The 27,027-nt window shown below is 45.5% G+C and overlaps 1 protein-coding gene across 1 annotated transcript; it reads right to left on the reverse strand.

The window, feature by feature from the left end:
- Positions 1–450: 450 nt before the first annotated feature.
- CSRP3 (cysteine and glycine rich protein 3) lies at positions 451–20,881 on the reverse strand. Its single transcript, XM_059709126.1, has 6 exons — positions 20,743–20,881; positions 11,001–11,140; positions 5,606–5,774; positions 3,689–3,821; positions 2,489–2,582; positions 451–751 (listed from the first exon to the last, which is right to left on the reverse strand). The coding sequence occupies exons 2-6, from the start codon at positions 11,110–11,112 to the stop codon at positions 675–677; spliced, it is 585 nt and encodes a 194-aa protein (XP_059565109.1). The 5' UTR covers positions 11,113–11,140; positions 20,743–20,881; the 3' UTR covers positions 451–674.
- Positions 20,882–27,027: the final 6,146 nt, after the last annotated feature.

The raw sequence follows: 27,027 nt of genomic DNA on the forward strand, positions 1-27,027 counted from the left end.
TGATGTAAGGGAAGTTTTAAGAAATTGCTAAACCCTCAGGAATTGTGCCAGAATAAAAGAAAATCATCCTCATATCATTTATGACACAGATGCCAATGCCACATTTCATTCCTTTTCTGAGTTTTCACAAAATGTGTAACATTGCCAAGCCTGTGATGGGACAAAAGGACCTCCTCTTCAGCAGTTTTGTTAGTTTTGATTCCCTTTTTAAATCTGCTGTCGAGTTGTCTGTTTCTGCAGGGACCCTGTTTTCTTCTCCGTTAGCTGAGACTACAGGAAGCTCAGCTGAAGATTCAGGAAGACTGCTCTCCTCTGGCCTGTGTATCCTCCTCCTCGCTCCTTCCACATTGACACCAACATGTATTATGTTCTTTGCAGCTAGTTTGTTGAGCTACCTCTCTTTTTAAAAACTCTCCTCTATTTGAAAGAAAAGATCCAGAGACATACAAGTTACTGATAAAGTATTTATTGCCTCTCCTATCCCAGGAATCAGATTAAACTTTTAATAATTTGCTTCTAAAGGTCTCTTCTAACTTTGGGTGAAGACTATGATCGCGTCTGAAGAGAAGTCCTGTCCAACTACCGATGAGAGGATATTTGGGAGGGTGTCCATCTGGGCAAAATCACTGGGAAATGTTTCAGGCCGATGAAAGATCAGAGAACGGGTACACTTTTCACTCCTTCTTTTCCACTTGCTGTGTGAGACCTCCAAACCCAATACCTGTTGGGCCAAAATTTTTGGCATAGCAAACTGGGAACAAAAACAGGGTGGGGGAGAGAGAAGGGTTGGTTAGCACCATTATTTCAGTTCCTTGTCTGCCTACAGTTTTCACCTGTAAGAAGCATCCTATATAATAAAAGCCTAATATGCAAATTGACCAAACAGCAGAATGACTGGTTGCTATGACACACACTGACCACCAGGGGGCAGATGCTCAATGCAGGAGCTTCCCTCAGCCCACAGGCCCCAGGCCAGCCAAGGCGGGTGCCAGTGTGGGCCCCCCAATCGCCCCACTGGTTGCCCCACAGAGAGAGTTGACTGGCAGCAGTGGGGGGCAGGGCCGGCGAGTGGGTGGCACCAGGCCAGCAAAGGTGGGTGCCAGTGGCCCCCCCCCCCCAGATCACCCTGCTGGTTGCCCCACAGATTGGCCTTAATTGCCGGCCAGGCTTAGGGACCCTACCCATGCACGAATTTCGTGCACCGAGCCTCTAGTCCTTTTAATAAATGTTTTTTTGTAAGATAATTTATAAGTAAAATGAATACGTTACTTTAGATCTTCTGATAAAAATTGCTTATACTTCTTTGCGCTTCACTATGCTCACAGACGTTTTCTCATTGGAGTTGACACAGTCTGGCCCCTGGCTGCCTGCACAGCCCTGTCCCCCGCTGCTTCCTGCCTCTCCAGGCACAGAGAACGATGCCTTTGTGCTCACTGCTTCCTGTGCCTGGAATGCCCCCTCCCAAAGCCACACTCATCCTTCAAGACCAGAGGAAGCTTGTCCTCTAAGAAGCATCCCTCACATCCCACCCTGATCACTGGCCTCTCTGTATATCACAGCCTTGTGTAGGTCTCTGCTGTGAGAGCTTTTTTCAGTTGACATGCAATTATTTGACTACGTGTTGATCTCCCTGCTGCTCACAGCAGCATTTTAGGGTTTTATGGCTTATGAATGCTGAGGACACTGTCCTCTCCTGCCAGGAGAAGCCAACCATTCTGTCTCATCATGGGAAAAGCCTTGGCAACCTACAGTCTTGATTAGTAATGTCCTCCCTCTGCTCCCCTCTCAGTGTTCCCCTCACCCAACTCCAGCACAGCTCCTGGGGTCTGGAAGAGGCTCTGAGGTTGAGGACACATTACCTTGGCCCTAATGCATCCCTCCCCTTTTGTAGCATCAGGGAAGAGCTATGCCTCTATTACCTCTGCGCAAGGCAAAGGGATAATGGAGGCAGCTAGGGGCAGAGCTGCAAGGACCAGAAGGAAAACCTACTTGTCAGTTCTATCTCTGTTAGTAAAGTGATATGCAATGTCAGCAGCAGTAATGTCAGGAAGTAAAGAGGGAAAGAGCAATGGAGGGAGGGAGGGAGAGGGATAAAAGAGAGAGAAAGGAGGGAGGGAAGAAGGATATGTCTTGAACTGAAGAGAGGGCAAACTGAGTTCATCCTCCCCAGTCAATCCTACCTGCCACTGAGGTGGACAGAGAGCTTTTCAGAAGAGAATGTGATGCTATTTGTCCAGGCCTGTGGTCTCTTCCTCCTCATCTTCTCTCCCCTGGGCACCACCCCTGAGCATTTGTAAGCATCATCCCCCACATGCTCCGATGGAGAGGACCAGAGCTGGGTCAGGCAGATTTCTTTTGTAGGTGGTCTTCCCATCCTGAGATCCCAAACCCTGCTCAGGCTGAGCAGCCGTGCGTCCTGCAGACAGGAGCCTTCTCCTCAGGACCCTCCTCAGGAAAACATCTCAAGAGAGTCTCCGGAACCACTCACCTTTGCAATAAAGTTCTCCATCTTTGTCAGTGACGTTCGTGGACTCTAGGCTCTTCCCACAGATGGCGCAGCGAAAACAGGTCTTGTGCCAAGGCTGAGGAGCACAGGAGAGTTACATTCTTAATGCGGGGGCAGCACATCTGCTTCCATGTTCACTACCCTGACCAGCGCACCTAAAGGAGTGCCACGGCCTTGACCATTCCTGTACCTAATCAGCCTCCAGAATAATTTTTCCAGGGAATTGAAGAAAATAAGATGCCATGGACTTGGACAGCAATTCTCAGAACCCCTAAAAACTAAACTTATCATTGTGATTTCCATATGTATCCCTTCAGAACAGGCTAGAAGACCAAGAAACTGGAGAGGGGAGCTTGGATTTGGGACAGTGGGTAACATTTATATGGAATATAAAGTTAAAGAAGAAAAGTGAATAAGGCAATTATCCAGGTAACTCAACCTCATTTAACTCTATATTTCCGGTCGGAAGAGTGCATGGCTTGGGTCATTCAGATCACCTGCCTTCTGCACATCTGCACGTCTACCAGGCATGGCCCAGGGGTTCTCATGTGTCTTCAAATGGCCACTCTGGGGTGGACACTGCCCTGATATTTGAAGTCAGTCAGTCAGTCACTGCTCTCCATGGCCCTTCCACCCCTCAGTGTAAGCAGGATGTTTTCCTTTTGTCAGGCCCAGATCCTTTGGTGCAGAGCCTGGGGTCAGGCCTGAAAGAGGAGCTTGTAGAGCGAGTGTGCTTTGCTGTGTCAGACATTTGATCACTCTCCCGATTGCCAGGACATTTGAGGGAGGTTGTGTCTTGCTGCTGTGAGATGTTTGCTCTGTCAGTGGTGAGGCCAGCAGCAGACTGAATTATGTAGTGGTGGCACCTTCTGGAAGCAATGGGACCCCGAAGGGCAGGGAGGCTTGAGCATGTTTATCTCCAGAACTTCTACAAAGTGGCTCATAGCTAGCGGGCTAGTGCTTGTTGCACTGAAGTCACCAGTTCTGGTTCCAAGGGCACTGCAGGGGACAGCCTCAGCCCGGGAAAGCGGGTGAGGATGGATGGCTCCTAAAGTGGTCCCTCAGAGCTGAAGGGAATGAAGGGTCTGGCTCCCACCCACAGTTCTACTTGCTTCTCTCATTCCTCCCAGCCAATCCAGTGGAGATAAGGAGTCCCCATTTGGCTCATATAGAAGTCCTTACCTTGCCCCCTCCCATCACCTTCTCCGCAGCATAGACTGACTTTCCGCATCGAGGGCACTTCTCTGATTCTCCGAACTTTGCAGTGAACTTGGAAGGGTTGCTGGTGGTGGCTGACCGTGCTTGCTTTGGGGACCTGATGGAAATAGACGAATGAAACCTATCGCCCTCCCTTGCTGTGTGACGTTGAGCAAGTTACTTAACTTCTCTGTGCATCAGACTCCTCATCTAGAAAATGGGGACAGTCATAGTGCCTTCCTCACAGAGTTGTTGAGAGGGTTAAATGAGGTGACATGAGCAAAGCTTTTAGAACAGTGCCTGCCTGGTATGTATAAGGGCTCCTAAATGTTAGCTATGATTAGTTTAAACCTTTCTTTTCTATGGTAAAGCACTTAAGAAGTGTTCCATGTATGTTAGCTTTTATTATTGTCATTTTGTTGCTGTGTTGTTATTATTGCTGTGACTGTAGAGATTTTTCTGTTCCATCTGGAAGCCCATTGGTCTACTTTCCAAAATGAGTTGTGAAAATATTATAGGGCAAGATGGGATCTTGACAGTTAATACTAAACAAACCATAGTCCATTCCTTGTCCCCATGAGAGCAACGTACAAAATAGAGGCACAATAACAACCCCCGTGTTTCCATATCTTTTGGTGTTTTCTTGTCCACTTATCCCTTGAGTCTCACCATAACCTCTAAAGTAGGCAGGGCTAGTCGGAGGAAAGTGAGGGTGTAGGGGCCACTCATAAGCACTGGGACAGGGTCTCCAGACTCTTGTCCCTCTTTGTGCAGCATCATAAGGAAACCCTAACGTAGAAGAGTGAGCCTTGGGTAGAGCATGGCAGAGAATTCACTTGGTATTGTCTTCTTTAAACAGAGTATCTGGTTGGGATTGAGTAATGAGAGAAATTAAAATGACTAATCACACATCCTTGCAGTTGCTCAGGCTCTACCGTGGGCTCTTCTCTTTGGAAGGGACCAGGTGACTCTTCAGATGGTCTGACTGCCCAGTCCCACCGCAGAGCTAAGCCCGGCCACCAGCTGGCCAGACAGCAACTGCAGGTGAGTGGCTGCCAGTCTATACTGAGTTCTGGGCTGGAGGTCAGCGTGGTCATCAGGACAGGCTGGCAGATGGAGGAGGCACAGTGTGAGGTCCCAGCTCCCCTAGGATAATGGTGGGGGAAACCTCAGCACTGTGTTGGCAACAGGCAGCAGGGGGGACCCACAGGGTAGTTGTACTTGTTTACTCCTGAGCAGGGGTTCTCAAACTTTTTAAACAGGGGGCCAGTTCACTGTCCCTCAGACCGTTGGAGGGCCGGACTATGGTTTAAAAAAAACTATGAACAAATTCCTATGCACACAGCAGCGGCAAAAACACCCAGCGGGCCGGATAAATGTTTTCGGCGGGCCGCATGTGGCCCGCGGGCCGTAGTTTGAGGACCCCTGCTCCTGAGGCCCAGCTCCCCCCCCCGCCCCCCCCAGAACCACTCCTCCTGTGGACATTAGTCATCTTACAACCCAAGGGAAGAAATCTTTTAGTGACATACAAACAGCAAATGGCCATTGCTTCACTGCCATATTTATGTGATTTACACAGAAGAGCTCAAAGGGAAGAAATGAGACTCCATGCAGTTTTATAAAGGTCAAACAAAGAAGCATCTGTACTTTCTTGGTTTTCTCTTGACATGAAAACCAAGGGCCATGGTGTAAAAGTAATTGCCCTTTAGAAAGGCAGATGATTTAAAGAGTCTTTGGGGGAGATGGCCCATTATTAAAACTTGGTCAGCCCGAGGATTCCTATGGTGGGCAAGTCAACAATAGTTCATTCTCCCACTTCCAGGAAATGTTGCTATGGGAACGGGATGAACTGTCCTGATAACTGGGGCTGTGCAGGCTGGGAGAAGCGGGGCAGTCACTCACTCTTGGAACTGGAGGCCCAGGTGTTCGCCTGTGTCGGTGCTGAGGCAGCCGGCGCCTTGTCCAAACCCGATCCCCTTGGGGCCGTACTTGCGCCCATAGCAGACCTTGCAGTAGATCTCTGAGTCGTGAGCTGCGACCGTGGTGCTGTCCAGAGCCTTCCTACAGGCCACTGCCGAAGAGAGGAAGGCCCGGAGGCTGGGTTAGGCTCCTCCCCACTTCCCTGCACCTCCAAAGCCATGCTCGGGGCCCAGAGACTGAGCAGAGGGGCCCTCGGCCAAGAACACTTTGATAGCTGACCGGTGCACCTGTCCTGGGGCACAGAGAGGGAAGCGGTGTGTTCAGTGGTGCCCAGCGAGAAAGAGGTGGAAGTGGAACCAGGCGTGTGGGCTTGGGTCAGCTAAGAATATTGTCCCTGAATTGGAAGAACCTGAATTCAGGAGTGACTTCCTAAATGACATCACGGAAGTATGTGTGTGAGTAGAAGGTAAGGGGCTGAGGCAGGAGAGGAACTTAATTTTTCTTAATCATAAGAATTAGGATTGAGAAGTTTCTCTACTTATCATGGCCTTAGAAAGGCACTGCGACATTCAAGGAGACAGTTGACATGGAGGCTTTTTCTGATCCAGTTCTGGAAGCCTAGAGGAGGCGAGGGGGGCAGTCCTGCCTCAGAGACCCTTAGGGCTTATCCTGGCTCAAGCCCCCTGGTCACCGTAATGTTATCTAATGTAAAGTGTCCCCATAAGGAAAAGTGTACGAAGCAAACCCCCATTTCCCAGAGAGAGGATTTATAGAAAGATTTATTTTGCCAATTTTAAAAAAAAACTTTTAAGTATATAAATGAAAGTGTCAAATCCCTACTTACAGTATTTAACAACATAATTCAATCACATGTTGATTTGGAGATATTATTTTTTTTCCTAATTGCACACAAATTCGGGAAACAATGGTATCCAGATTGTTTCTCTGCATCTTCAGCATCAGCAGTGTCTCTGAGACACCTGGCCCAGCCTCCCGGGCAGCTCATCTCCACTCTCTGCAGCCCCGTTTGCACCTGGTGGGAGGCTGTCACCTGGAAATTGTGTCTCAATCAGAAGTACCTGTTAACATGACATGAGGGCAGTTTTTAGAAATATGTAGGATTTCCACAAAGTAACAACGGGCTCGATTGCTTTGTAACAATGATCCTTCATGGTTGTTCATGGTGATGCTCAGTGATTATTAGAGGGAAGTCACAGCCCCAGGAATAAGAACTCACATACATTCAATTTACTTGCCTCCTTTTTAATTTTTAAACCAGTTCCATCAAATGACCTCTATAAGCAATTCAGCATTGGATGAGGTTGTTTCAGGCTCATATGCCTTCCTCAAATGGTATTTTATTTTAAAAAATGAATTGAATAAGAGAGTGTGTGTAGAAGATAAAGATATAGATGAGGTAGAACTGGCCAGAGGCTGGTGGCTGTGTGATTAGGGAAAGAGACATATGGAAGTTCATGAAACAATTATGTCAATGTTATGGGTATTAAAAATTCTGTTAAAATAAAAAAATAATAAAATAATTGAGAGATTGTTTTATAGCATGGGAGACTTTATAAAGCTTTGAAAACAAGAGAAACCCTTATGAGGGATAATTTTGGGAGGAAAATGCTTTATATTTGGGCACATAAGGTGTATATCTGTCTCTGCCCTTGTTGCTCTCAGTTACCAATTAGAACAATTTCTTAAATATTTATAGATGTTCTAGATTCTGAGTTCCTTAAGAGCAAGACTTTCAGGTTAATATTCCCAGAACATAGCATAGAGTCTGGCCCAGAATTAGTAGTCCTCTATAAACATTTGTTGAATGGGTAGATGGATGGATAGATGGATGGATGAATAGGTGGATGAATGCATGCATGCATGTGTAAATGAAGATGAGCGACTTGTCCACAATTATATAACTGAGCCATGCCTGGCCTCAGAGCTTTGACTCCTCCTCCAGTGCTCATTCCTGTCACTGCAGGACTGCTGATGCCCTGGCACACCCTGGCCCATTTGATGCCACTCCTGTGCTTGACCCACTCTCAAGCACAGACACAGTGAGCTGTGCTATCCAGTACCCCAGACACTCGCCTGCCACGTGAAGTACTATAACCGCAAAGTGCGCAGCGAATTTCAAACACTCAATACAGACAAAATAAAAATATAAAATAATTTGTTAATAATTTGTATATTGATTACACATCTATACTAATAAAAGAGAAAAATGGTAATTGGCGTACTATGATACCCTTTTCATTGGCTAATCAGGGCTATATGCAAATTAACTGCCAACTAAGATTGGCAGTTAACTGCCAACAAGATGGCGGTTAATTTGCATATGTAGGCACAATGCAGGGAGGCAAAAGGGAAAGCAGGAAGAAGCCCCCTGCCACTGACTGTGATCCGAAACCCAGGGGGGAGCTAAGAGCTGGGGGGCAGGGCAAAGGCGGCCCTGGGGCCGCCTTTGCCCTGCCCCCCAGCCATGATCGGAGAATCAGGCACCTTTGCCGCCCTGGCCAGTGATAGCAGGAAGTAGGGGTGGAGCCAGCGATGGGAGCTGGGCACGGTCGAAGCTGGCAGTCCCAGGAGCTAGGAGTCCCTTGCCTGGGTCTGAAGTGAAGCCCACGATCGCGGGGCCGCTGCAGCTGCGGGTCCCCGCTGCCCGGGCCGGACGCCTAGGCCAGAGGCGTCAGGCCTGGGCAAGGGGCTGATCCTGCGATTGGAGGGTGATGGGGGTCAATGCCTGAGGGCTTCCCAATATGTGAGAGGGGGCAGGCTGGGCTGAGGGACACCCCCCCCCCACCCAGTGCACGAATTTCGTGCACCGGGCCCCTAGTAAATTATAATGCTATATAATAAAAGGCTAATATGCAAATCAACCAAAAGGGGGAATGACCAGTTGCTATGATGGGACACAGGATGCTCAACACAGGAGCTTCCCCCTGGTGGTCAGTGCACTCCCCCAGGGGAGTAGGCCTAAGCCATCAGTCAGATATCCCCTGAGGGCTCCTGGACTGCAGGCCAGGCTGAGGAACACTTCCCCCTCCTGCCCAGTGCACAAATTTCATGCACTGGGCCTCTAGTTTTATATATATTAAGTAAAGTGTTTTACAATTGATTTCACCTGTTTCTTTGTACCTTTTACAAATATGGTTACTAGAAAACTTAAATTTACATATGTGGCTTATATTTATTTTGGACAGTGCTGGTAGGAAGTATTAAGATTTGTCTAGAAGTTGGGCAAACACTGGTGGGGACAGGCTTAGATAGACTGTGCCTCTCTGAACCCCATTTCTGGGAATTATAGGGTCGCCTGTGGACTTACTTTTTGATGATAATACTAAAAAATGTGCTTCTCTCTCGGATCTTTCTGTCTACCACTTTAGGAATGTATGCTGCTCAGATCCCCATCCATCCCTCCTACGCATTCTAAGGAAAACATCAAAGGGTGGAAAGGAATGCACCACCACATGCTCACATCCTTTCCGCCACGGCTCCATTGAACAGGGATATCCTCCTGCGGACCGGGAAACACAAGACCCCCTACCGCGGGCGCTTCACTACCATTTTCCATTCCCACTCAGGTATCAAAGTTGATCAAAGGAGAATAAAGGCCTAGAAAGCTGAATTTCCACATCAAGACCTCCAGCTTTCTTCTTACAACAACCCGTATGGTAGGTATGGCCACCTGCGTTTATAGATGGGGAGATTGAGGCCTGATGGAGAAATGACTTGCCCAAGGTCTCACAGTATATGGCAGAACCCAGACTCAAACCCGAGTCATTTTTACTCCAATGCCGGTGTTCTTTCCAATATTCCTCACTCCCACTCTTTGTTAAGAACACGAGCTGTTTTTGGACAAAAGCCATAGGGTTATGGGATAAACTCTCTTGAGCAGTGACTTTTGGATAACTGTAATAATAATGAATCTGATGGACGTGTCTGGTGACTTAAAAGAATTACCCATTGTTAAAAACTCAAAGCATCAGTAAATCTGCCAACCCAATCGCTCGGAAAGTATTCTCCCCTGTTCTTCGATGATATTTATGTTTGCCGCGGGAGGTTAGAGAGAATGGAAACACCTGCAGCAGATAAAACGTTACTGTTTCTGGCAGCTTAAGGACAGTGTCTCCTGTCGCAACAGATGGAGCCCACCCCTTGAAGTTCTGTTTGAAACAGTGTGACGCCTTGTGGTCACTGGGCTGCGGCAGGGAGGTGGGGTGGGAGACTATGGGGGGAGGGAATCTGCCAAATATCCAGTATAGCTGACCCTTAAGCCAGATCTACTGGAGGGAAGCAAAGAAGGTAAGTGGCCAAAACAGACTGTTCTCCCAAAATAGGGCTGGCTACTAAAAATTCCAGTGGTTCTCAACCTTCTAATGCCGCGACCCTTTAATACAGTTCCTCATGTTGTGGTGACCCCCAACCATAAAATTATTTTCGTTGCTACTTCATAACTGTAATTTTGCTACTGTTATGAATCATAATGTAAATATCTGATATGCAGGATGTATTTTCATTGTTACAAATTACATAATTAAAGCATAGTGATTAATTACAAAAACAATATGTAATTATATATGTGTTTTCCGATGGTCTCAGGCAACCCCTGTGAAAGGGTCATTCGACCCTCCCCCCCCCCAAAGGGGTCGTGACCCACAGGTTTAAAACCGCTGGACTAGAGGGAGTCAAAGATTCAGGTGCTATTCCTGGCTCTGCTATGGATGCTTACAGCCCAGACTCACAGGTGAGAAATGACTTATCCGAAGTCACAGGAGTCCGGCAGAGCCAGACTCCCAGGTGGACCACGAGATCTTAAAATTGCCCCAGCTTCAACATTTGTGAATCTGCGTCTGGCAGGTGATGCTAAAAATTCCCTTTGCAAGTGACTGGTGCCCAGGCCCAGAACCGCTTCCTTTTCTGACTCTTAAACAACTGGCATGTGTTCCCCTGTCTGACACAAGTTCTTTCTTAGGAAAAGCCAGTTGCAGCTGACTTCAGTGACAGCTGGCCAGTGGGAAAGACACCTAGGGCCAAATCCAATCTGTCCAGATAACCAATGGCCGTCTTTCTCTGCCAAGTCACACCTTGCAAATGTCACCACTGGGTTAAAGTTTTCACCACTGAGGCCAGCTTGCTCTGACTTTGAGCTGCAGGGAAATGGCCTCTGAGCTGGGCAAGTGGCTGGAGAGAGGGTGCTCAGGCGAGCACCGTCCCTTCCTAATGTGGGAGCCACAAAGTCCCAGGTGACACTGATGTTGCTAGTCCCGGGACCACTTTGAGAACCATGAATATATAAGTATTGGTGGCTAAATATGAGCTTTGAAATGCCCCCTGCATGCCGAGGGGCCCTCGTGGTGTTCACCCAACTCACTGCAGTGGAAACAGGTCTTGTGGAAACTCCTTCCGTTGCACTGGATTTCTTCCGCGTGGTAGACTGTCTTTTCACAGGCTCCACATTTTGCACCGCCACCCAAGTTCGGCATCTTGAAGACTTTCTGACCAAGGTCAAGTCTAACAAGATATAAAGCAAATACCCCAAATTTAGGCAGCCTCGGGCGTGAACCAATCATTGACAATGCAATGGTCTGAAGATCAGGATACCGCTCCATTTTGTTTGTGGTTCATTCATTCATTCATTCATTCAGTAGTTATTGTGTGCAAGTCATTGAATAAGGAAGGCTCTGAGCAAGTCACTTCACTACATTGGGACTCAGTTTCCTCTTCTGTTAAGTTTCAAAAGCACCTGCTCCTATGGACTTCTCAGCGTTCTTGGAGGGAATGGATGAGCTAATTTTGTGTCTATAAAATTATATACAAATATTGTCATAATTTTTTCCATCTAGGGTTTTAAGAAATATTCCATCAGAAGTGGCAATTCAAAAGAAGATGATGTGGCAATAACCTATTAAAGTGGCATTATTTTCTGACCTAGTCCAGTACCTCGGATCTTGCTAATAATATGCAGATTGTGGTGGAAGAAGCAGGAAATTCTGCATTTCTAACGGACTCCAGGCAGTGCTAATGCTCCTAGTAGTGGACCACCCTTCGGGTAGCAAAGCCTTAGCTAATCTTGCTGATAAAAATATATAATCTATAATCTATCATCTATAAAATATCCTGTTCAGATTTATTCCTCCTATTAATTCCTTTTTAAGGAAATATCCCAGCCCAGGCAATAAGCTATATTGGCACTATCCTAGATCAGTGGTCTGGAAACCGACCTTCTGCTCTCGGGGCTACCCACACCTCGCTGTGCGCATCGAGAACTGCGTAGCTTTCTTACATCTGTCTTCCCAGCTATGCTATAAAGAGAGTCACTCTTTTCCTTGCTGCTTCATAGTGTTGTTTAGAGGACCAAGTGACATGATGTGCAGGAAGGTACATGACAGAGCTCCTAGGGCCAGGTGTGATCACAAGAGCCAGGTGAGGATGCTGTGTATCTCCCCACACCTTTTGAGCACATTCTGCTGCAAGGAGCTGCGGACACCCACAGCCCTGGGCCATCATTGTCTCCTCACTACAGAGTTAAGAGATACTAGGCAGCTCTAAATGGTTTGGCTCAATGGATAGAGCATCAGCCTGCCGACTGAAGGGTGCCCAGGTTTGATTCCGGTCAAGGGCATGTACCTCAGTTGCAGGCTGCTCCCCAGCTGGAGCCCTGGTCAGGGCTCATGCAGGAGGCAACCAATCAATGTGTTTCTCTCACATTGATATTTCTCTTTGTCTTTCCTCTCTCTCTCTCTAAAAATCAATGAAAAAATATCCTCAGGTGAGGATAAAAGAGAGAGAGCGAGCAAGAGAGAAAGACTAGACGAGGAGCATCAGAAAAAATGGTTTTCTTTCTGTGTCTGTGGATAAGTATGAATCCAGTTTTCAGTTTCTCCAGAGCAAAACTAAAATAAATCATCCACACTCAGTGAAATTTCTGAAATCCTGCCAGCCCCAGGGGGGCTTGAATTTTCACTGGGATCCTTTGGTTTCTCGAAGCCTGGTGTGTCATCTTGTCATGACACCAAACACTATCAGCTCATTCCAAGTGGCTGCTTCTGACCTTCTCTTTCCCTCCTGGGGAGCTAGTCACCTTCTTATAATAGTTGGCCATTGCCACTAAGCCCTCCTGGTCACTGGTCAGGAATGTGTCTCCCAGACTCGTAGCAAGGACAGGTTTTGCTAAGAAACAGAAGGTAAATAGCAAACAGACTACTGAACCCGATACTCAGACCAAGGGGAACATCCCTACCTGAATGTCCCTGCAAGGAGCGTTTCCCATTTACAAAAGCAGAGTGAGCTTAGCCGGGAACACTCTATCCTTCCTCTCATAGAAGCAGGCTCTTTATTTCAGTATAATTGTAGAGAACTTTTTTTTTTTAAAGGAAACAATTAATGCTTCTATTTCTATAGTTCAAGTTGTTTGGTTAGTGGAAAGAATAATGAATTTTGAGTTGAAAGGCTTGGAAATCAAGTCGGTATGCATTCATTCATTCATTCATTCATTCATTCACTATGCATTTTCTACCTAACTATCATGTGTCAAGCACTGCATCAGGTACTAGTGAGGGATCCAAGGGAGGAAAACATAGAGATAATAAGAGAATTGTGTCCCCCAGAACTGAGAAGTCCACATTCTATTGAGGAAGGTAGGCACCAGAGAAGAGTCTTGTGAGACGTGCCATGCAGACTCGGAGGAAATGGCTACCCACGTTTAGCTTAGAAATGAGAGCAGTGGTGTTGAAGGATCACAGAGGATGTCACATCCAAATGGGGTTTTGAAGGGTGACTAAGAGTTCGTCAGAGAAAGAGGAAGAACACTTCAGGCAGAGAAAAGAGCACACAGAAAGGCATAGAGGCCTTAATATCCCTCCCCCCCCCCCAAGCCCAAACTGCTTATTTATTTTACTTCATTAAAATTTTAGGACTTTTATGATTGGAGTAGATTTTCATGATTGACCAACGCCCTCATTTACAAACAAGGTGAGGCCTAAGTAAACATTTGGTAGTATTTTCTTAGCTAACCTCCTTTCCTTAGAGTCATCGTTCCCTTATTAAAGATGATATATTCTCTGGAAAAGAATAGAATCACATAATTTTGCCCATGTTCATTTTGATCCAGAGTTTCAATAGGATATAAAATAAAGGAGAAATGTCATATACCTCCAGGAATGTGACAGTGACACTTGTGAAATTAATGATGTGGAAATGTTCAAGAAAAAAAACCTGAGGTCAAATTTCTCACTTCAGATCTCCTCTGGAGATTTCATTGGCAGGTTCTGCAAGTTAATGGGAGAGAGATATGCCTCTTGGATGTAGGAGGGGTGTGTTCTGCAATCGCCTACACGTGATACTTTTAAAAGTGAGGATAAGATTGTAGATAATAACTTCTTCACAAAGTAACCTATCCTAGTACAGGTTTGTTTAAAAAAGTGATCATAAACATCTGACATACACATGTCAGGATTTGAAACCCAAAATAGAAATCCGTAAAGGTTCTATTAAACAGGTGCCCAGTTTCATCTCTAAAGATGGGATTGTAGCAGTGGAGGCCAAACACAGAAGACACCCCCGATTTTTTTCTTTCAATGCTTCAAGGCCCAGAGATAAGGGTGTGGTAAACCACCCTGAATTGGAGGACACGGATTCTATGCTTGACCTGGCGACCTTGAATTTGGGTGAAAAATGGCGATAATACCATCGCCTGCACGTTCCGCACAGGACCACTGTGAAGGTGGAGGAAAGGCGGGGTTTAAAGCATTGCAGCAGAAGCCCTGCAGGGACGTGTCCCGAGGATGCCTGACACCAGGCAGAAGAGTGCGCCCTATCCGTACCGTTTCACTTGCAGGAGACTCTGCACGGCTCCTCTGGGCCATGTCTGAGTTGCCAGCGCTGCCACTCTCCCAGTTTGGGGCCATTATTCAGAAAAATGCGGGCGACTTGACCCACAGCCCTGGGGTCCCACAACAGCTGTTCCGAAAACCGACCCAGTGACTGAGTGACGGGCCGGGGCGGGCGCGTGCGCAGCGTAAATGCGAGATTCACGTCGTGGGTGACGCATCGCGAGATTTCATCCCCACTTAGAACGGGCGGTTTCGTCACGCCGCGCAGAATGGCGTGCAATTGAAAACGTACGAATTGTTTACTTCTTGGAATTTTCCAGTTACTATGGTTGGGCCAAGGCTGACTGCCGGTGACCAGAACCACGGAAAATCAGAGCCTGGGGTAAGGGGGACTTTATGGAGAAGCTGTTCACAGGCAGGGCGTCGTCGCGCCCTTTCTAGCAGGGCCTGCAAACAGCAGCAGCTGCTCAGTAAGTCACTGTGGCCTGAAAGCACATCTAGGCCCTGGCTGCCGTGCATAACCTCCTTAGCCTCCTGCATTACTTTGGAATTCCTGTGTCTCAACACTCCCCTAGCCAGGCCCACAATGTGAGTTCACGCTGGCAAGACACCAAGGGATGGGCCACGGGCTTATCAGTGTTGCCGGGCACAGGCGAGGGCCATTAAAGGGGGGGACACACCAAATATAGGCTTGCCTGTCACTCAGCCCCATTTGTCCCCTGGGTCACAGTCTCCATCCATGTCCTGGGCCTGGGGGGGGGGGGGGGGGGAGGGGAGATGGCTGCGTTGTCACTGAGGAAGTTGCTCATGATTGAAACGGGGTGCAGTCTGAGATCGATGGGGATGAGACAGAAGGCAGGGCCCTGCTATGTCAGCTGGTGAGAGGGGGAATCCAGACTTTTGGGTCCCACGTCCCAGTGAGAGACAACTTGTGCAGACTTCTGAATGAATAACGCTGTGGCAGAGATCACGCTGGGAAGGTGCCGTAGTGGGGGCTGGGAAAGCCCTGGTGAGATGCAGATCAGAGTCCCAGATCTGTCTTGCCTCTTCCGAGCTATATGATCGGGGAAAACCCTTCAACGCTCTGAACCTCAGTATCCTCTCTAAAGCGGGCATCATAGTCCTGTCTGTTTCGCTCTTGCTGGTAGGACTGTAGCATTTCAAGTACCTCAAATAACTTTGTCAACTGTAGAGTATTATAAAATGTAAGAGCCCGTTAGTTCAGTACTAACTCAAAGTGGCCATGCATCCACGTGAATTTTTAAAAGAAAAACCAACTGTGTATCTTAGGCACATTCTTCCTAATCCAGCACTTTGTTTCTTTGGCTTTTAAATACCAACTATGGCGTGGAAAGGTGATACCTTAGGGCAAAAGTGGGTGGGGTGGATAAAATGGGCACCGAGTGATGATTCAGTTTCCTCTTTGTCCATTAAAGTACCTGGGAAGGAATCTTAGGCCCTGACCGAGCAGAGACCTCAATCGAAAATGCCACTTTTAGCTCAGTGTTGGTTCATTTAGTCATCCTATTAGATGCCTGATCATCCCACAGTGAATTAAATTGTCTGCACTGGCTGAGACAAAGATTTTGGATCTTGGAAACTTTTATCTGGAACCTAAGAGATAATAATTATTGCTAATATAATAACACTAGAGGCCTGGTGCATGAAATTCATGCACTGGTAGGTTCCCTAGCAGCTGCCAGCTGCCAGCTGAATACTCCCTCCCTTCCCCTAGCTGGCCCTGCCTCCTGGTCGAACTCCCAGACAACTCCTGGTGGAGGGGACAGTTTGCATACTATACGTTTATTATATAGGATTATTACTGAAGCTAATGTGTGTCTGAGGACCTGCCCTTGGGCCTGTGTCATATCTCATTTAATCTTCACAGCAGCCCTTCAAGCTAGGTAATATTACAAAATTTAGAGATGGGGAAATGGAGTCTGAGGGAAATTACATTGCCCAAGGTCACATGGCTACTTGAAACTGGGGTCTCTCTGACCCCAAAGCTCTGTTCTTATATTAATGTTAACTATTACTTATTGTTAACCATGCATCAGTTGCCTTTATATAAACTATTTTTAGTGTAACTGCCCTACAGAGCTAAGTTTGTTATTCCCATTTTGCAGATAAATAAAACTGAGACTTAGAGCATAAGTGACTTGTCTGAGGTCACACGGCTGGTAAATGGCAGAGCTTCAATTGAAACCTCAGTTAAGCTGGTTCTCTGTCCCATGTCCCTGCTCACAACCTACTGGAGAGGGGTGAAGACTCAGCACCTCCATTAACCAAACGTCCCAGACAATGGGCGTTGGATTTGTTAACCCATTGTCTCTCCGTGGGACAGAGTACTCATTTGGGAGTAACAGGGAGACTGAATTCGGTTTAGTAACATAAAGGACTTTCTAAGAGCCAGTGCTATTCACACATGGAAAGGACTCCTTTGGGGCTGAAGAGTTCTCTCTCACTATTGATTTTACTTCGACTGGGGATGGATGTCCAAGTGCTGCAGTGTTGTGAGTCTCCTTCAAGGGTCTATTGAGCCTGGAGACAGATTGAGGGATCTGAATGGCAACTGGAGCCTCACTTTACAGAAATGTTGCCCCAGTTGCATCCCCTCTCAAACACTGCCTCCTCTCTCATCACTTAATCCAGGTAAGGGAGATGATGTGGCATAGTGGAACTCAGACTTCGGAAAGACTGGCCAGATTTCTAACGACACAATCAGTGGTATTGTTGGCTAATTGCATAACATCTCTGAGCCCAGTGTCCTCATGCAAAAACAGGATGGGGAGGCTTGAATTAGAAGGTTCTTTTCAGGTTAAATAAAATAATAATAATAATAGCAAAGATATCCTATATAGATCCTTAATACATAGCAGGTGTTTAATAATTTGTGTTGCTATTATTATTTTTACCTCTATTTTTAAAATTTTTTGTTTATTGATTTTTAGAGAGAGGAAGAGAGAGATAAACATCAACTTATTGTTTCACTTATTTATGGATTCACTGGTTGTTTCTTGTACATGCCCTGACTGGGGATTGAACCCACAACCTTGGTGTATTGTATTGGGATGATGCTAACTGAGCTACCCACCCAGGGTCTAAATCCATTTTCTTAAAACAAGCAATTTCTCCTTACTTCTGCTCTGTGGCCCTTCTGGTTCAGACTGAAGCAATTCTGTTTCTCAGCCTTCAGAGTGTGCTGCACCCAGGAAGAGACACAGCCAGGCCAGGGAGAGAGGCAGCCCCCTTGGGGGATCAGAGTGCCTGGTGACCCAGGGCAGCACTTCCTTGCTTTGGCAGCTCTGTTGCCTAACACCAGCTGACCTCTCTGGTGACCTGTGCTTTGAAGGGAAGCAGCAGAGCCAAGCAGAGTCCCTCCCTGTGGCTCAGGGAGACGGTGCCCTTCAGCTCCCACATGTAGGACACTCAAGGTCAATAGCTTCCTCCTAAGCTTCTTCCCTGTGAAAAGGCCCTTTAAAACGTAGACACAGTAGACATGCCTGCCTGTTACTCTGAGGGTGTAACATGGGGGTCATATTACATCTTTTCTGATATTATCTCTGAAGGAGGGCCAACTTTCACTCTCAGAAACTCACTTTGTTCTACTTTGACCTTTGTAATTTTTTTTAAAAAAATATGCTTTTATTGATTTTAGAAAGAGAGGAAGGGAGAAAGAGATAGAAACATTGATGGAAGTGAATCAACATTGATCAGCTGCCTCCTGCACATCCCCCAACGGGGATGGAGCCTGTAATCTGGGCATGTGCTCTGACTGGGAATCGAACCAATGACCTTCTGGTTCATGGGATGACACTCAACCACTGAGCCACATCAGCCGCGCTGTAATTTGTTTTTAAAGACCCTGTAGCACTGGCTCTGTCACTTTCTAGCCGTGTGACCCTGAGTAATTACTTCACTGCCTTAAACTTGTTTCTTCCCCTGAAGAATGACTTCTTGCAGGACTCATTGTGCCAGTTCAATAAGCTACTATTGTTCCCCCGCCACAGTAAACAGGGCAGTAAACAACCAACAAATCATGATCAACCTTTTCCCGTGATGAGGACCTTATTGAGGCTCAGAAGAGTCTCCTGTCCTCCGTGGCCCTTAAGACAGTCATGGTCTTCCTCCTTTTCTTCACTGCGATCAAGAACTAGTTTTTTACATTTGAAGGCATCACATTTCTCTTTGGCCATGAAGCGCCACCCTGGACACAGTATTCCCAGATATCTGAGCCCTACGCTTGTAACTGGAAGTCTGCCTGCTCGGGAGTTATATTTCCTGTGTATTATATTTCTATCCTGGGTCCTTCCTCTTGTAAAACAAATCAATCATCTTCTAACTCCTGCTCAGCTTATTCACTCTGACCTCTGGACTTTCGTCATCACACTTGCACTTAGCAGGAAACCCTCCCGCAGCCCGTGGGGTTTGGCCTGCGCCTTTTCTCAAAGGTCTCGAGTATTGTGCAGCTTTATTACGCTTTGCAAAGTACTTTCCTATACTTCATCGCATTGGAATCTAGCAAATCCCTTTGGCCTTACCTTAATTTTCCTGCTCAGAAAATGGAAACTCAGAGAAGTGCTGTTCAGGCTGCCTCCCTGTTCTCTAATGAATGGCTTGCGCATGTGGGCCCCAGAGCAGCTGTCTGCCTGGGCGGGGGAGAACACCAAGTCCTGAGGGCCAGCTGTGCTCCCTGCCAGCAGCCAGGGCTCATTTTAATGACTGAGTTGATTAGAATGGAACCAAAGGCCCAGCCGGGGTGGCTCAGTGGTTGAGTGTCGACCTATGAACCAGGAGGTCAGGGTTTGATTCCCAGTCAGGGCACATGCCCGGGTTGCGGCGGGCTTGATCCCCAGTAGGGGGTGTGCAGGAGGCAGCCGATCAATGATTCTCTTTCATTGTTGATATTTCTATTTTTCTCTCCCTCTTACTTCCTCTCTGAAATCAATAAAAATATATTTTTAAAAAAATGGAACCAAATACAAGCCAGAAGAATCCCGTACATTTTCTGGGTCATAAAGCAGTTTTACATACACTGTGATGAATTGGATGTACCCAGTCTTGAGATTCAGCCCCAAAAGTAAACTGAGGACACAGGCTCTTCCTACTTCCCCACCCTTCCTGCTGTTCCAGCCCACCCTTCCCTGCATTAGTGCTGCCTCTACCTCCCCAGACCCGGAACAGGACGTGGTCAATACAGGTTCATTAAATTTGCATTGAATTGCACTGCAGAGAGACAAAATTTCTTCTACTAGTTCACCAATTTCTCCTTGTTAGAGGAGTCACAGTCCCATCTCAGGGATGGGAACAGAAATTAGAGGTGGCGGCTTTGTTCTTTGGGTAGCGTCTCCGCTCAGACCATTGCTTAAAACCACTCCTCATTCTTAGTCACACTCATGCCTGTCATTCACTGGGATGTAAAAAAAAGGGGGGGGGGGCGGGAGGCGAGGAGAAGAAAAGAAAAAGTTCTTGACAGGAGCCTAGAGGAAACACTGGGAATCACCCCCTCACTCCTGGTTAGGAATTATCCGCCTACTAAATAGAGCCCTCAGTGGATTTTCAACATAGCAATACCTTTTTCAGATACTGTTTTGGTTAATTTAAAATTATTAAAAGCAAGTCTTTTGCTAAACATCCTTGGGATAGGAAAATCTATTTTAAACCAACAAATGTCACCGAGTATTTCCTATATGCAAGACAGAGCATGGTGAAGAATAAAAATCTCACTCACTCACTTACACCTTCGGAATAGCACAATTCCTTGTATTTGGAGCACTGGAAAGCTGGCTTCTGCTCTACTGTACCTATCACACCAGTTTATAACTGTGCAGTATTTTACATTCTAGAAAAAACGTCACTACACCCATACTGATCCTTGCAGAGGAGACCGAGACCCTGAGGATAGGAGCTTCTCAGAGTCACACGTCCATTCATTATGTGGTTCTAGGACTAGAATTCAGGTCTTTAGGCTAAGATAATAGGAAACATTATTCCACCATGAAAATAGTTTTAGATAAAAAATAACACCTTACTCATTTATCTGTCTGTGAGGTTCTCTTAAGCCCCCAAATGTTAATTGCCCTTTTTAGGAATTTTCTAAACAACAGTTAGGTCCACACCAGAGTTGAGCATAACTGAATATCCTCACACAGGACCACCAGAGTGGTTGCTCATACTTGGGATGTGAAACACGTCCTTACTCTATGGGACCTTCCAAAGTCCCAACCAGCCACCAAGCTGGAAGCCCACCTCCAGCCCAAACACTTGTTTTTCTCAACTTACCTGTCTGTTCGGTCTCTGTCAGCTCAACTGAGTAAGGAGGGGCTAATGTCCTTTTAAATATATGGAGGCCTTCGCCAGCCTTGGCCTGCAGAGGGAAGGGCGGGAGGGAGGCTGAGGGGAGACATGAGTAACACAACTGCTATCAGAGGCTGAAAATAGCCTGTGACCAAAGCCCTGCGTTTTGTTCCCCCCACACCAGCTGTGGGGCCCTTGGAGAACAATATTGCTTCTGTTTTCATTGCCAATCGCCTATGGCACCTAAGGGATCAATTTGTGGAGTGTAAATTTCTGATCAATTGGTTGGACCAGGAACAAACGCAAAGAAGGAATTTATGTCCAAAATCATTTTTCCAGGCTCCTACTCCTCTGACCTTTCTGGAAATCAATGTGAGGTACCTGCAAATGAATCATGAGCCATATCTGGGAGCCCTCTTGAACTCCAAGGCACAGGTCAGTACACTCGTGAAGAGAACTCAGAGCTAAAAATAAGAGTGATGGGTGTCTGAAACAATCCTTAGACACACTCTTCAAAGAAGCTTGGGGGGAAAGCTCAGTAATCATGAGGGTCCTGTTGCTCCATGGCCCACTATTCTAGGAAAAAAAGTTCTCTCTCAAAAGTTTTGAGTTACTTTGCACACCATCTTTTCTACTTAAGAATTTAACCCGACAGGCATCATATTTATGACCAGTTTTTATAAGTCTCTGTAAATCCACATTTTCATTGGAGGTTTAATTTCTTTTTGCCTGGTATGCACATATTTTGGATCAAGCATCAAGGACTCACATGAATTGTTGAATTTGATAGTTGACAAGAAATTCAGAGATTTAGTAAACTAATTCTTCACGTTATGGCTGAGGTAACCTACTTCCTCAAGGCCAGACAATAAGCCATTGGCAGGTTCCAGATTACAGTTCAGGTCATTTGTCTCTCAGGTGAAGGCACTTTCCACTAGTGTTGACCGGAATGTTGAGATTAGATGTAGGTAGTTCCTAGTCAAAAGGTATATACGTAAAATTCGTATTAGTTCTGATCAGCCATATTAGCCCTTTAGTTATAGGCCCACAAAAAAAAATTGGTTGAGTTATAGACTATTTCACTGTAAAAAGGTTGTGTTAATTTCACAAATATGAACATAGTACAACCTATGAAATATCCTTGGTCTATGTTTTCATGCAAAAGTCTTCATCTTAGAAATGGGGAAATGATGAGTAGTCTAGAATGTTAAAGTTATAAGGGACTTTAGAAATCTCCTAGAATAGCAGCTTTCAAATTTCAAGTGGTTTTTTAGAATGATAATACTTTTTTCCCCCATGTTAAATGGAACTTCAATATATAAAGCTGATAAAAGAGGAACTTACCTGCCAAAAATAGGTGGTCTATCCTATATAACAAAAGGGTAATATGCAAATTGACCCTAACAGCAGAACGACTGGAAATGACTGTTCACTATGACACACACTGACCACCAGGGGGCAGACACTCAATGCAGGAGCTGCCCCCTGGTGGTCAGTGCGCTCCCACATGGGGAGCTCTGCTCAGCCACAAGCCGGGCTGATGGCTGCCAGTACAGCGGTGGTGGTGGGAGCCTCTCCCGCCTCCTCAGCAGTGCTAAGGATGTCCGACTGCAGCTTAGGCCTGCTCCTTGCTGGCAAGTGGACATTCCCCCAAGGGCTCCTGGGCTGCCAGAGGGATGTCTAACTTCCAGCTTAGGCCTGATCTCCTGGGGAGCGGGCCTAAGCCAGCAGGTGGACATCCCCCGAGGGGTCCCAGACTGTGAGAGGGCACAGGCCGGGCTGAGGGATCCCCCCCCCCCCCGAGTGCACACATTTTTGTGCACTGGGCCTCTAGTTTATTATACATAATTTTAATAATAAACTAGAGGCCTGGTGCACAAAATTTGTGCATGGGTAGGGTCCCTAGGCCTGGCCAGCGATCAGGGTCGATGGGGACCTTCCGGCTGCCGGCCAGGACCTTCCTCCCCCTGGCTGACCTTCCTCCCTCCAGCTGCCGGCTGCTGGCCAGGGCCTTCCTTCCTTGGCTGCTGGCTGTCGGCCGGGGCCTTCCTTCATTCCGTGCCGCCCCCTGGTGGTCAGCGCACATCATAGTGAGCAGTCGAACTCCCAGTCCATAGAACTCCCGAGGGGACAATTTGCATATTAGCCTTTTATTATATAGGATTATTTCTGGAGCCAGGAAATTTGGGTTTGACTATAATGTCTCTGGCTCTTTTTTAAAAAAGCATTTCTAATTATATAGCACAGGAGAACATTTTCATTATGAAAGACTAAACAATAAGGATGTGTTTAGGGTAAAATGTGAAAATTTCCACCCATAATCCTACTTGCCTTCCTAGAGTTAATAACTGATAATATTTTGGGTTTTACTAACGAGTCATCTTTTAAAAGGGGATCTTAACTCATTCACATTTATAGCGATTTTGGATACATAAGGAATGATTCCTTTCATCTTATTTTGTTCTATTTTTATAATGTTTCCTTTTTCTTTTCTGGCCTTTTAATAATGGTTGTAATTGTGCCATATTTTTCTCTAATGAATTAGAAATTATTCTCTTCCTCTAATTTAAAAACTAATGTTATAATAAATATTTTTATTGGCAGCTAGATTTAATTGGTAGTTATATTCTGTTTCTTCCATGAGATGAGAAACTTTTAAGAACCTTAACACATTCTTACCATCATCACGTTGCCCTCTTCCTTCATGTTGACCTTGGAAATACACACCTGCCCACCACCTTCCATGTGCAGATCATCTGAGATTTTAGTTCCAGGTTGTAATTCATTTTGTTCATTATGCATCAGTGGTTATTTGAACCTAATTATACATTTTACTGCTTTCTTTATCTTACATTTTAAATTCTGAGAGGGTGAGAGAGAATCCATTCTTTTATTATTAAATTTATTGGGGCAACATTGGTATGCATTCTTGATAAATCCATTGATAGAGTCTCTGTAAATGAACTAAATTCGCACATAATTGAAAAGGGTCTTTCTATTAGTTTACTAGAACTGCTGTAACAAACACCCTACACTAGGTGGCTTAAACATAAAAAATTAATTTTCTTACAATTCAGGAGGCTGGAAGTCCAAGATCAAGGTATCAACAGGGTTGGTTTCTTCTGAGGCTTGTCTCCTTGGCTTGTAGATGATCATATTCTCCACATGTTTTCGTAAGTTCTTCCCTCGTGTGTGTCTATGTCCTAATTACCTCTTCTTATAAGGACACCAGTTACATTGGATTGTGACCCACTCATATGACTTCATTTTATTTTTAAAGGAAATGTCTTCAAATGCAATCACATTCTGAGGTACTGGGGGTAGGACTTCAACATAAGAATGTGGGAGAAACACAATTCAGCCCATAACAGCCTTAATTTTGCCTTACATGTGGATGCTAGTTCGACAGTCTCTAGAGTTGTTCTGTTCAGTACAACAGCCAGTAGTCACATGTGGCTATTTACATTGAAATTATCTAAAACTTAAAAAAAATAAAAATTCAGTTCCCAGTCACAGTCGCCATATTCCAAATGCCCACACATGGCTAGTGCCTACAAATTGAACGGCCTAGACAGAGCATGTTTCCATTACTGCAGACATTCTCTTGAACAGTACTGCTAAGCGTCTTCATCTGACAAATGAAGCAAATCCCTTTGGACTCTATGAAGAGCAGATAATAGTAGGCATGTGATAGATACATAGCAGCGTGCTCAATCAATATTAGCTGAATGTTGACTCAGCAGTAAGTGAATTATAAGATTAAGATTAGAACCCACTCTTCTCTGTCCCATTGTTCCCCCAGAACAACCATTAATGAGTAAGCCATTGAGAAATGTAGGACATGAAGAAGATTGGGCAAGAGAGTGATGTGGAACAATGAGTACAATCTTAAAAACATGCCTTAAAACATGACTTTTATACCCCAAGTCAGAATAAACATTATTCTACTTAATCCTCATGAAACTTTGTAAGGAAGGTATTATGCCCATTGTCTGAAGGAGAAATGAAATAAGTGCAGCCCTGGAAGGCTAAGTAACTTCTCTGAGGCCACACAGTGAGTCAACAGTAAGCCAGTGGCAATGTCAGGCCTCGAATCCACTACTTTCGCTTCATTCCCCTAAAATCACTAAAAACTGGTAAGTCATTTGGAAACACAGATCACTAAGGAGACAGAGAAATTTAAACTCAGATCGAACCCCTTTGACGAGTGAACCACAATGGTGGTTCCCCAAATTGTTTGATCATGGTCCCCTCAGTAAACATGTTTGAACAATACACACACATACATGCATATGTACATATGTGTACATAAATATTTATAAATTATAAAAATTACTGTAATATATACATAATGAAATGTACTCAAAAGGATATACTAAAAATATAGAAATAATTATAATTAAAGTTTCAATTTATTTTCTCATACTCCAGTATTGTTTCACGTGCTCCCTCAGGTGCTGGCCCCCTTAAACTTTGGAAACCACTGCTGTACACCATGCCATACAAAGAAGGAACAGGCTGTTGATCACAGAGGCCTGGGAATCTCAGCTTCTATCTGCTCGCCCAGCCACTCTGAAAGGAAACATGATTGGACCTTAATGTCTTCAATATCAGCCACGTTCTTAGCGTTACTAGGGCTCCTCAGTATTTCTGTGCACCATGAGCATGACATGTGTCTCTGGTTCTTATTGCAAAGACAGAATTAATTTAAAACTATCATTCAAAGGTTGCTCCTGGCCACATGTCCATCCATGAAAGGCAGAGAAGTGGGTAAAGTCACACTTAAATGTATTAAGATGCTTTCCCCCCAAGAGATAAAAATAAATATTGCCATCTTCACTAAAATGAAGTGAGACTTGATGAAACAAATAGCTGAATTTACATGCATCATCCAGATTTTTAAAATTTTTCTTGTTTTTTATGGCCATTCATCACTTGCTGATTATAGTGATAACGTGTTCTTTACATAATGCTTTCAGCTTAAAAGCATGACCATGTGTTTCCTCTCTCAGGTGTGATCTCTTACCTCTCTCCCTCTATGTCTGTTTCTGTTTTTCTCTCAAGCAGGGGAGGATGTAGGGGTTATTATTCCCTTTTTATAGACAGAGAACCTGACTTGAGAGTGCAGGTTACACAGCTAATTAATGGTAAAGTCAGGGGTTGAACCAGGTTCTCTGCTCCAGAGGCAGTGCTCTGAGGGCAATTCCAACACATCTGGTTGGCGTCAGGAGAGAGGACAGTGTAGATCCCAGAACCACTGTAGGTCTGAGCACCTCCATAGCCAAAGTTCATCTTGCACTGAGAGATCAGCAGAGCTTTACATCGGTGGTCCCATGGGTTCAGTAGAAGCTGTTCCTACATTTGTTATTCAGCCAGTACAAAGCCTCTACTCTAGGAGAAGCCCAAAGCAGTTCAAGCCCCCTGACCCGTGCAAGGCCAGCAAATTGGCAAATGCAATGAACTCACAGAGATTCAGAGTGGATCAATGAAATTGTTTTCTTAGAAGATATTTCCATGGGTTGAGTAGATTCCATGACAGTCCACCTGTGTCAGCAACAGATACTTCAACAGTTCTTTGAATCCAGTCCTCTTTAGCCCTGCTCCTTCTATTGCTCTGGTTTGAATATCTGCCTAGACGTTTTCTGAAGCCTCCCATGCAGTTTTTCCCACCTCTCTCCATGTCTCACGCTGCTACCAGAACCCTCTTTCCAAACACAGGTCTGATGATGGCATCCTTCAGCTTGAAGAGCACTATTGACACCCCATTACTATCAGATCAGATTAAAAATCTTTGATATAGGCCAGGCTGTCCTGGTTCAGTTGCTTGGATCATCATCCTATATACCAAAAGGTTGAAGGAGCAACCAACTGATCAATGTTTTTCTCTTCATATCTATGTTTCTCTCTCTTTCTCTCCTCTCCTCTCCTCCTCTTCTCTTCTCTTCTCTTCTCTTCTCTTCTCTTCTCTTCTCTTCTCTTCTCTTCTCTTCTCTTCTCTTCTCTTCTCTTCTCTTCTCTTCTCTTCTCTCTCTCTCTCTCTCTCTCTCTCTCTCTCTCTCTCTCTCTCTCTCTCTCTCTCTCTCTCAAATCGATAAAAACATATCTTTGGATGAGGATTAAAAACAAAAAACCTTTCACTTGGTGTTCAGTTTTCTTCATCTTGCCCCAAATTAACTTTCCAATGCTTTCTCCCACCACCCCACTTTCCCTTATCCTATCTTTCAGCCTCTCCAGTCTAATCACTGTTCTCTAAAAATAGCGAGTAGTTTC

Source organism: Myotis daubentonii, chromosome 9 (assembly GCF_963259705.1).
Source record: "Myotis daubentonii chromosome 9, mMyoDau2.1, whole genome shotgun sequence".
Classification (NCBI taxonomy): domain Eukaryota; kingdom Metazoa; phylum Chordata; class Mammalia; order Chiroptera; family Vespertilionidae; genus Myotis; species Myotis daubentonii.